This window comes from Trichechus manatus, unplaced genomic scaffold (assembly GCF_000243295.1).
Source record: "Trichechus manatus latirostris isolate Lorelei unplaced genomic scaffold, TriManLat1.0 scaffold00035, whole genome shotgun sequence".
Lineage (NCBI taxonomy): Eukaryota > Metazoa > Chordata > Mammalia > Sirenia > Trichechidae > Trichechus > Trichechus manatus.
Window position 1 is genome coordinate 4,614,781 of NW_004443971.1, and position 11,797 is coordinate 4,626,577.

Consider the following 11,797-nt stretch of genomic DNA (forward strand, 5'->3'; position numbering starts at 1 on the left):
ACACGTACGTCCGCCATAGCCACTGGCTCTGCAGGGAGGTGCTGATTACAGACTGGAAGCCAGACACTCCCATGCCCCCTTCCCCTCAAACCACAGAGTGCTTATTTCTACATACTCAGCTTCAAATGCCAATTTGAACGTTAGGGAACATAGTTGGTCTGTCCAGTGGCCCTTTCAGGGATCATACTTAGAATTTTAAAGTCTTGTGGGTTTGTTGTCAGGTCTGGGGCAGCCCTCGAGTTGTACAAGGAGCAGACCTTAGCATGCAAATGCCCCTAGTCCCTCTGAACATGCCTTTGTCTTCCTTTGTCTCCCCCTTCTCCAGACGAGACTCTCCACCTGGACCTGCCATGTGGCTGCATGTTGCCCCCTTCAGACAGGTCCGTGTTTCTCTCTTCTCAGGTGAGGCTGGACCGTGGCTACATGGCCACCCCACATAGCAAATCTGAGGCCAGAGGTCACAGAGCCTGGACTTAGGTCCTGAGAACTTGATTCCCAGAGGCCAATTGCTGGGTAGCGGAGGAGGAGGTAGAGGTGGTTGGGATAGAGGGGGAGGCGTGTGCTGCCGGAGGTGGTAATGAGCCAGTCTTTCGACCTAGAGAAGGCCAGGAACCCACCCAGGAGGGCGGTGGAGGTGGCAAGAACACTAGGGTATTCCTCCCCCTTCTCTGGGGGAGCCAGCCAGCCCAGGGGCAGCATACAGCTCCACCAAGCTACTGTTTTCCCTGGGCCATACCTCTCAGGTGGGGTGGTGGGGGGAGCATGTGGGCGTGCACCTGGGGAGATAGAGCAGAAGGAGCTGAGTCCCCTGAGGTGCCCCAGGAGCCTGACCTCGGGGAAGGGACTGCCCTTCCTTTGGTGAGGGGAAGTTGTGTCACCCTGTTATCATGCTTTTGTTTAATCTTGTGAGCTCACTGCGCTGTGTGTCCAGTCACCTTCTCAGCCTCCCCTCCCCTCAAGAGTACTCACATCCTCACTCCCAGCAGTTTCCTGCTGGTTTGAGGGAAACCCTGCTGGCCTGTGCAGGGCACCCCAGAGATGGAGGACCTGGAGGCCGGCACCTTCTCCATCTGTGCCCACGCAAGATTGGTTGTCAATGTGGAAAACAAATGAGGAGGTGCCAGAGGCATTTTTACAACATCATTGCCTCGCCTGGAGTCCCCAGCCGACACCAGTGCTCAAGAGTTGGAGCAAGGGCTCAAAGAGGAATTTTCAGATACCGCGTCTTGGTTAGGATTGGGAGACGTGAAGTCCAGAGTCTGGTGGACTCGGACCAGGTATTCCCAAGGTGGAGTCACACGGGAGTTTAGAAGATGTGGCACATCTTAGCCCCTATGTGATGGTCAAGAAGAGGAGTCTGGGGCTAACTGGCTGGGTTCAAGTCACCACTTACCGAAAATGTACTTCATTTTCTTCATCTGCAAAACAAGGGTAGTTATGTTTCTACCCCCTTGAGGATAGAGCTCGGACATGTCAGGGCTTAGAGCAGTAAAATGGGAGCTGTAGTTGTTTCAGGCTGATGGCCAGACCGCTCCCAGACCTCAGGCCCGAGTGAGCCTGCATGGTGTTGGGTAGATATTCAGCTTGGGTAGGTGGGGAGGGGAGAGGGAAGGGGATGGGATGGAGTCACCTCATGACAGGTAGCCCCAGGTGCCTGTCCTGCTTACTGCTATCCCTGGCCCAGCACTGGACTCCTGCCCATGCCTCAGTACCATAACAGGCCCCCCTTCTCTCTCTCTGATTCCTGGGGAGACACACAGAAGACTGATAGATGGTCTGGGCGGCTGAGCCGTTGTACTGGAGTGGAGGAACATGCCAGCTTTAGTCACGTGGCAAATCCCCAGGGCTATGCCTGGAGCCCACCCTGTCCCACAGACGAGCCATGACTCAGCTGTGACTCAACTGTATTTGGGCAGCACCTGGGCCTTACTCACCGGGCGCCCCCACCTCCATCACCTGAGATTCAGTAGTCACAGTCTGGACTAGGCCCTCTTCCCCCCCTTAACCGCTCCCCTCCTCTCTTTCTTCCTTTACTCCTTCCCTTGCTCCCTGTCCTTTGATCTCTGATTGAACAGATCTTGGCTGATCTCCCCAGTAACTTGGATGACTTGAGCCTGACAGGTGGATAATAGAGATAGTAGCTTTACTACCACCCCACACCCTGCCAGCAGCATTGCCAGGGATGACTTACATGCAGGCAAAGAGGGAGTCTGTCTGCATCAATGTGGTGACATTTCTGGGGCCTGGCAGTAGGTGCCTAAAAAAGGCCTCCCCTCTGAAGCTGGCTGATGCATAAATTTCCACTATTTGCAATCCATTTTGGTGACAGAAAACCCTGGACTTTGTCCCCTGGGAGAATGCAATTACACTTAAGGGGCAGGGGCACTCATTAAGCCATATCAGCTATTTACACTTTAGTGTGAAGCCATTCATTCCACAAATATTGAGCGCCTACTATGTGCCAGGTACTATTTCTAAACACCTGGAATACAGTAGGGAAAAATCTCTACCTTCTTGGACCTTACCTTCTAGTGGGGGGAAACAGACAATAAACATGATAAGTAGGTAAATTATATAGTTGGCTAGAAGGTGGTGTTAAAAAAATATGAATAATAGTGCGGAGTAAGAGGGCTTGGGAGTGCTAGAGGTGGGGGACGGGTGAGGCAGGGAAGTGGGCTGTAATTTTAAATAGAGAGATCAGAGTCAGCTTCGCTGAGAAGGCAGCCTCTGAACAAAGACTTGAAAGAGGTAAGAGAGTTAGCCTTGCAGCTCTCTGGGGCAGAAGCCTGAAGGCAGGAGCAGGCTGGTCATTTGGAAGCCGTTGAGGAGGCCCAGTGGCTACAGCAGAGGAGGGAGGGGAGAGTACAGCAGAAGAAGAGGGTAGTGGGGAGGGCGTCAGATCGTGCAGGGCTTCACAGACTCTGCGGGGCCTGGGCTTTCACTCTGGGTGCCATGGGAGCTGGTGCGGGGTTCTGAGCAGAGGGGTGACAGCAGCTGTTGTGTGGGATAAGACAGTAGAGCAGTTAGGAGGCTATTGCAGAAGTCTGGACAAGAGAGGTCCCGACTAGGAGGTTGAAGTGGATTCTGGTTACCTTTGGAAGGGGAGGTAACAGAATTTCCTGATAGACTGATGTGGGTGTGAGAGAAACCAGAGTCGAGGATGACTTTACCAGCCACTTTCCTGAGCATAAGCTGAGTGTAAACGAGCCAAGCCTCTGGGGAAGCTGAGGGCTGGGGACTCTGAAGCAGGAGGGTGGGTGGCAGGGATAGAGGAAAGGGCCCAAAGAGGAGGCTGAGGTGCTTTAGCAGTGTCCCCACCTCCACCTCCCCTCTAGTCCTGCCAGACCCTCACCAGCCTTCTGGCGCTATTTTAGCTTCTCTGTCTGAACAAACCGAGTTCTAAGTTTTAAAGCCTGTGATGGGGCCTTGGATTTCGGGGGGAACTGGACTGGGAATTTGCAGTGTCTCTGGGAGTGAGGCAAGGCTGACTGGACTGCCTTTGGCGTCTGCATAAAGATCCTCATGGACTTTGCTGGGAGTGGGGGGTGGGGGTGTTGGCAGAGCAACTGCCATTTTCTCCTGCACGCCAAACTGCTCCTGGGACCTGCCCCGACCTGTGAAGTCTGAGACACCAAACACCTGTTTACCTGGGCTCCTAGGCTCCTAAGCCGGGGAGGAGGGAGATTTAAAGGGCCGCAGCCACTGGCCCACCCCACCTTGTCTGAGGAGCTGGGATTGCAACACCAGTGCTCTTCTGTTGAGTTCATTATCAATGAGCTCTTTGTCACATCCTCTTTCCTGGTGGTGGGCAGAGGATGGGCAGTTCCAGGAGTGTGGAAACTTCCTGGAAGCCTTGAGGTCAGGGAGTTGGAGAAGTGGAGGGAAAGAGACCAGACCAAAGATGACACTGCTCTGTGGGAACTTGATGGGTGTCTCTCTGCGCTCTTATGGGCAGAGGAAGGGGCAGATGAAGGGAAGCTGTTCCTAGGGACACCCACTTGCTGAATTAAACCAGATTTCACTGGAAAGCTTATAGGGGGCCAGACACATTTATTGAGGTATTAGTTATTCATCTAAACAACTCTTGCCTGCTTGCTAATTCTAGTATCTGTTCCTGCCCCCGTCTGAACTTCTTGTGCTAAATTAGAACCTGAGGGTTAGAAAGGTCCAGTGTAATCCACAAAATCCCACATTCTTCCCTTAGGGGTTCCCAGACCAATTTCTTCGACATAATCCTCCAGTTGTCAAGAACTTGCTGCCTAGGGGACACTGTGACAGAGTCTCTTCTAATTAGACACTTGGAAGGAGAAAGTAGGTGGCAGTGTTCCAAAATGACGCCAGTGCAGGCTCTCCAGGCCAAGATGTGTACTGGGAGTCCTCTGAGACCTCTCTCAAAGTCCTCTGCCCCTAACCTGAGGGAAGAATGTCCTATGGGACCAGCCTCTCAATCTGGACTTTTTCCTCACTGCCATTTACAATGGCTCGAAGCTCAGGAGCCCTAAGCAAGGAGCCCGCCCCAAGGCCCCACAAAGGAAGCTGTGTTCTCAGGCTTGGCACTAGTCCAGGGGAAGTCTGATTTGCCTTGATTAGTCCAACTATGCTTCAGCCTTTCCTTCTACCTCTTGCGGTCAGATCTGTTTTCTGGCCCTCCAGGCAGGCATTCCTGCACAGGGAAGGAGGGGCTAGGAGACCAGCCCTCCCTGGAGCTGGGAGCAGTGACTCACAGGTAGTTTACCTGTCCTCGGGCTTGGTGCCAACCCTGTGGAGGGAGCCAAAGGGGAGGCATTTAGTTATACTATTCATTCCTCTTAAACTTCCCCAACTCCGTGGTTGGGTTGGGCTTTGGCCCCCTCTGGATGAAGCATAGCCCTTTAAGGATCCTCCAAATTCCCCAGGAAGCTGGGATTTTCCACTTTGTCCTACCTTGGGAAGGGCCAGGTGCTTTCTAGGGTCCTGGAGGTTTGGGTCTTCTCATCTCCCACCCCAGGACAGGTCTGGGGCTATAACACTCATTTACAAGCCCAGATCTTTGTATCCTCTGCCTAGTCTTCTGTCTGGGTTGTCTATGCCACAGGAGGACACTGACCCTGTTGACTTTTGGAAAATGCCAAGTATCGTGCCTGGTACAAATGCAAGTGTCCTTCCCCACCCTGGGTATCCTGGTCTCTAATGATCACTAACAATTTGCCTGGTGCTCCTGTTTGCCACCCTCCCTACCTCCCCAGGCACCCCCAGACAGCGGGGCACTTCCAAGCCTGTTGTGAGTTCTCTGGACCAACCCACTTGCCCAGTCCTGTCTCAGGGGGTGGGGGTGCAGTGACTGCAGCTGGGTGTGCCGGCTGCCAGATTCCTGAGACCCGCCCTACTGTGGGGCTACGCCCAGCCAGGAGTCTCCAGAGGTGAGGCTGTTGTTTAAAAACTTGGAGCCAGGAGAGGAGACCCCCACAGTCAAGGGGAGCTCTCAGAGAGGCCATCTGGAGAGAGAATAGCAGCAGCACGGAGTGAGGTATGTTATCTGCCTTCACCTGCCGTGGGGGCGGAACGGGGGAGAACTGCTGCATCTCGGGGTGCCTGGGACCTGGTTGCAGGGTCCGATTCATTCCTCTTCCTGGGAGCTCGCCTGAGTGAGTTCACTTCTGACGCGGTAGGTAAAATGTCTGCCACTGTTTGGATTTCTTTTTCACATCTGATAAGCGGCTCCATGACTTAGCAGAAAGCAGATTCAGATCTAGGACAGCACAGAAGAGAAGAGGGAAGGGTGGACTGGCTGGGCTGCCGTCTTCTGAGTGCTGCTCAGCATGCCCAACTCCAGGGGATTTCCGGCCTGGCCTGGGAGAGCTGAGAGGGAACTAGAAGAAAATCAGAGCACAGTTCTGCCTCTTAGGTCATGTAGCTCGTGACCTCAGACCACACCTCCCTGGGTCCCTGGCTGTTCTGGGAGGGGATTGGAAGGCTGGTTTTGGAGTATTAGGATGTATGATTTACATGATTTAAAGACGCCAGGAACGACCCCTAGTTCCTCCTTTGTCCTGCCTTGCCAACCCCCAGCCCCCAACCCCAGCCAAAGGAGTCTGTGGCTGGCATCAGAGCAGAGTGAGTGCCCAGTCCAAGGTGGAGGTGGACAGTGCATGAGCAAGGCAGGAGCGCGGCAGGGCAGGCCTGCATCTCAGACCCCCATGTGGCTTTCAGTGTCCGCCCCTAGACTCCTTCCCAGTCCCTGCTTTGCCTCCTCCCATCCCACTCCTCCTGCAGAGCCCCAGCCCATCATTGGAGACATTTTGGGTTGCTTCCAGTTCAGATGAAATCCTCAGGGTGGCCAGGGTTGCATTGGAAACCATGCCAATGGAAGGAGAGGGCTTACCTCCAGGCCCTTGGCCACTTTTACCATCTACCTATGGGCCTCTGGGCTGGGCTGGGTGAGACTGCTGGTCCAGGCCTTGAGAAAGATCAGGCGTTTCTCTTGGGGCAACAACAAGGCCTCAGCCCTCCCTACAGCTCCTCTCCTGCAAAGGGCCCAGCCCTTCCCTGGCCCTTCATTGCCCTTATGACCGTGCAGGGCAGGGCAGGGCAGGGTCAGCCCTCCTTCCCTTCCACTTCAGAGGAGGAAGCTGCAGTCTGGAAGGGCACCCTGGGAGTCACACGCCAGCCAGGACAGGGCATTTTCCAAGCTCTTGGTGACAGTGCACCTGCCTGCTGCCCACAAGTGTTCCAGGTCAAGACCCTAAATGTGAAACAGGAGAGAAAAGGGGCCGGTGTGCCCTGGGGCTTTGCACTATCTACCCGGCTGCTTTGCTTTATTCCAGGTGAGGCCCATTCTGGGGATCACCCCACTGGCTGAAGATGAGGCCACTTCTTCTCCTGTTTTTTGGTAAGCATCCATTCCCAAATATAGCAGGGAGGTGACAGCCATGGGCAAGAGGAGAGTTAGCCACAGTGTGAGTATCACTTGTCATCCTGTAGTCCCTTGGGTTGGAGAGCTAGTCTACTGGGGACACCCGTGAGATTTCCCCCTCCTGCGGGCTTTTGGGGAAGAAGCAGCATCTGCCTCTCTTGAAAGGCTCCCAAGTGTAGTTTGCTGCTTCCTGATTGCTCATCACAGTTTCTCTTCCATCCTCTCACTCCCAAGCTAGTTCAGAGCCATCGTGGCTTGAGTTCTCGATTTTCCAGTGAATGGCAGCTGGGCACCCACAAAATGTGGCTGGGCCAACTTTGAAGATAAAAGGAGCAGAATGCAGGCGTCTGTCAGTGGCCCACAAATGGCTCAGTAGTCAGCCCTGCTCCAGGCTGCTGACGGAGGCCAGGCTACTGGGAACAGAGTTGTAGACTGCGTGTCCTGATAGTCCAGTGTGTGTCCCCAGCTTGATTCTAAAAGCTCCATATGGATGCCACATTTCAGGGCCACCCATAGTTTTTGGTTGCCAGGTTACAGAATATGAAGTCAGCCTTTTTGCTTAAAGGTATTAGGACTTCTGCCATTACTCGTCCCCGCCAGCGAGTGTGAGCATGAGTAAGGGAGAGAGTCTAGTCCTGCCAACATCAGCTCACTTGAGGGACACTGAGGTGGCCCCTTTCTGGGCTGCACCCCAGCACCTCTTGTGATTTCAGCCTTGCCCAGCCTCCTGCATGCCCAGCAAGCCTGTTCCCGTGGGGCCTGCTATCCACCTGTTGGGGACCTGCTTGTTGGGAGGACCCAGTTTCTCCGAGCCTCATCCACCTGTGGACTGACCAAGCCTGAGACCTACTGCACCCAGTATGGCGAGGTAGGCTCTACCTCCATGGCCTCCAGGGCTAGAGGAAGGTGGGGTGGCGGTGCTATGAGCCCACCATTTGTTCACTGAATACTCAGGATGTACTTGAGAGACGCCCAGCCCTATGCACAGTGGGGTGGGGGTAGGTAACACTAAAACTATAAGGCATGATCCCTGCCTCTAAGGAACCGACACTGACTAGGAAGGAGAAAATGTACTCACAATTAGCTGAATAGATCTTTTCTCTTCTGCTGGATAAAGCTGAAGTCTTTTCTCAGCCCTTGGACACGGGCAGGACAGTTTTCCAAGTCTTGGGAGTGGGCAATCAGACAAGTATTCATCCTTTAGATATGTAAAGTTTGGTGTGCCACCTTTGGTGGACAGAGACCAGGCTGTTGGAGCGCTGTTGCTGGGATGTATATTGAGTTGTGTTCTTGCCATGGAGTGCATTGAGTTGGGCCATAGCCACTCATGCCACCATCTTTGTGGCCAATGGAGTGTAATGCGTAGGGGCAGAGCTAGAAGGGGTGTATATGACTGTGGAATGGAATGGGGTTTACCATTTGTTTTGCCACTGTCATGTATGATGATCCAGTCTACGTTTTATCCTCATTGGTCCACATGGTTCACCAATCCAGGCAAGCTGTTGCTGAAGGACATAGACCAATGAGATAAGTGAGGAAGTGACTTGAGGTTAGCAAGGAGGTTCAGAGATCAGTGGATTAGTTAGAAAATGAGCTAAACAAATCCGGGAATCAAAGGCTTTGAGCTTTGTCAATTAACATTGCTTACGAAAACTCTGGTGGCGTAGTGGTTAAGAGCTACAGCTGCTAACCAAAATGTTGGCAATTCGAATCCACCAAGCGCTTCTTGGAAACCATATGGGGCAATTCTCCTCCGTCCTATAGGGTCACTATGAGTAGGAACTGACTCGACGGCAACGGGTTTGGTTTTTTTTGTACGTAGACAGCTGATTTTTTTCAAAGAGCTGTTGTACTTTCTCTTCCACATTGCCTCTGTATCTTTTTCATAGGAACTTTAGTTTTCTTTTCTTTTACCCTCGACAAGTTTGGGTTTTTTCTTTGCTCCTCATGTTTACTAAGATTTAAATCACTCATTGTTTTCTTGTCTCTCAGCTGCCTGTCTCATTTGGCCATTTTTCTGCCATCAAAGCATGAGCTTGAACAAGGGAATGGATGAGAGAGTGGTTTGCCATGAGTCTCTGCAGCCTTGGGGGAAAAACAGAGAGACAGAAAGCAACAAGTGAGAGAGATTGATTTTCATGAGGGAGACTTGGGTTCTCTGTGATTTCCCCTCTCCAGACTGCCCTTGTCCTCAGGATCATGGAGTGTGGTATCTGATGCAGCCTCTGGGCCTTGCTGCTCTTTCTTCCAGTCCCCTGTGTTCTCTTGGCTATTTGATTTTTTTGTCCTAAATTTTATTTATTTTGTTGTGGTTGTTGAGAATATACACAGCAAAACATATACCAATTCAACAGTTTCTACACGTACCATTTAGTGACGTTGATTATATCTTCGAGTTGTGCAACCATTCTCACCCTCATTTTCTGAGTTGTTTCTGTCTCGTTAACATAAACTCACTGCTCCCTAAGGTTCCTATCTAATCTTTTGAGTTGCTGTTATCAATTTGATCCCATATAGATAGTTCTTAAAAGAGCATAATGCTCGAGGCAGGTATTTTTTACTGGTTAAGCTAAACTATTACTTGGTTTTAAGAAGACTTCAGGGGATATTTTTGGTTTTAGGTTTAAAGATTATCTCAGGACAGTAGTTTCAAGGGTTCATTCATCCTCCATGGCTCCAGAAAGTCTAGAGTCCATAAGAATTTGAAATTCTGTTCTGCATTTTCCCCCTTTTGATCAGGATTCTTCTATAGAATCTTTGATCAAAATGTTCAGTAACGGTAGTTGGGCACCATCCAGCTCTTCTGGTCTCATGGCAAAGGAGGTAGATGTTCATGGAGGCAAATAGTCACACATTCCATATCCTCCTTCTTATTCCTGACTCTCCTTCCTCTGTTGCTCCAAGTGAATAGAGACCAATTATTGTGCCTTGGATGGCTGCTTGCAAGCTTTTAAGAAGCCAGGCACTATGTAAAGAACTAGGAGGTAGAACAGAAGCACTAAACATGTTATTAGGCCAGTTAACTGAGATGTCCCATGAAACCATAACCCTAAACCTCCAAATCAAGAAACCAAATCCCAGGAGGTTTTTGGTTGTACATAAGCAGCCTCAGCAGCTACTCTTTTGAATTTGTTTTTTTGTGTGGTGTGAGGCATGGATCCTGTTTAATTTTTCTACATGTGGAAATCCAATTTTCCCAATAGCATTTATTGGAAAGACTTTCCTCCATCGAACAGGCTTAGCACCCTTGTCAAAAATCAGTTGACTATAGATGTGTGGGTTTATTTCTGGACTCTTAATTCTATTCCATTTTTCTGCGGGTCTATTGTTATACCAGTACCAGGCTGTTTTGATTACCATGGCTGTATAGTATGTTTTAAAATCAGAAAGTTTGAATCCTCCTACTTTGTTCTTTCAACGTTGTTTTAGCTGTTCTGTGCCTCTTGTCATTCCATATAAAGCTGAGGATTGATTTTTCTATTTCTGTAAAGAGGCTGTTGGAATTTTGATCGGGATTGCATTGAATCTACAGATCTCTTTGGGTAGTATTGACATCTTAACAGTGTTAAGTCTTGCAGTCCATGAACATGGAATATCTTTCCATTTATTTAATCTTTCTTTAATCTCTTTGAGCAGTGTTTTGTAGTTTTCATTGTGTAAGTCCTTCTCGTTCTCTTAGATGCTATTGTAGATGGAATTGTTTTCCTAATTTCCCTTTCAGATTTCTCATTGCTGGTGTACAGAAACCCAACTATTTTTATTTGTTGACCTTCTACCCTGCAACTTTGCTAAATTCCTCTATTAGCTCTAGAAATTTTCTTGTGGACTCTTTGGGATTTTCTATAAATGGGATCATATCATCCGCAAATAGAGATAATTTTACTTCTTTTCCAACTTGGATACGTTTGGTTTCTTTTTCTTGTCTTACTGCTCTGGCTAGGACATCTAATACAATATTGAATACAAGTGGTGAGAATGGGCACCCTTGTCTTATTTCCAATTTCAAGGGAAAAGTTCCCAGTCTTTCCACATTGAATGTAATGTTGGCTGTTGGCTTTTCATATGTGCCTCCAATCATATTGAGGAATTTCCCTTCTATTTCAATATTCTTTAGGATTTCCATCAAGAAATGGTTTTGGATTTTATCAAATGCTTTTTCTGCATCCATAGAGGTGTTTCTTTTCTTTTTTTCTATTGATGTGGTGTATTATGTTGATTAATTTTCTAATGTTGAGCCATCCTTGCATTCCTGGAATAAATTCTACTTGGTCATGGTATATGACTCTTTTAATATGCTGTTGAATTCTGTTCGTTAGTATTTTGTTGAAGATTTTTGCATCTGTATTCATAAGAGATATTGGCCTGTAGTTTTCTTTTCTTGTGTTGTTGGCTATTTAAAATCACAGATGCTACCAGGTAGTGGTTTTGAAGGTGCTGAGCAGAGACGACTGTGTTTCTGCATGTCACCCACGTAGGTGGGAGGGCCCACTTGGCGGGGTTGGGTAAAATGGCCAGCATCAGGAGAGTACTCCCTGTCAGCCCAGTTACTCCATAAGTATCTGGCAATCTGGCAGCATGAAGTTTTCTAGGCAATAGAATGATTTTTTTTAAAAATTTTTTTATAATTGTACTTCAGGTGAAGGCTTACAGCACAAATAGTTTCTCGTGAAACAGTAGTACACATGTTGTTTTATGACATTGGTTAACAACCCCACAACATATCAACGCTCTAACTTCTCACCCTTTTTTTTTGGTGAAAATACACATAGCCGAAGATACACCATTTCAAAAATTTCTACATGCACGGTTCAGTGACATTGACTACGCTCTTCCAATTGTGCTGTTATTCTCACTTAAGATGAAGGCTTACAGAACAAAATAGTTTCTCATTTAACAGTTACTACA

At 49.4% G+C, this 11,797-nt stretch overlaps 1 protein-coding gene across 2 annotated transcripts in view; it reads left to right on the forward strand.

Moving 5' to 3' along the window:
- The first annotated feature begins 324 nt into the window (after positions 1 to 324).
- The window catches only part of LAMB3 (laminin subunit beta 3), a 52,360-nt gene continuing 40,887 nt past the window's right edge, over positions 325 to 11,797 (forward strand). Inside the window, exons 1-3 of one of the 2 annotated variants that reach the window (XM_023730287.1) lie at positions 325 to 402; positions 6,804 to 6,868; positions 7,606 to 7,760. In XM_023730287.1, coding sequence (XP_023586055.1) covers positions 6,841 to 6,868; positions 7,606 to 7,760 — 183 coding nt within the window. In that variant the 5' untranslated portion in view covers positions 325 to 402; positions 6,804 to 6,840. Of the gene's footprint in view, positions 403 to 6,778; positions 6,869 to 7,605; positions 7,761 to 11,797 lie in introns of those variants that run through there. The other variant, XM_004375193.3, reaches the window with a different exon arrangement.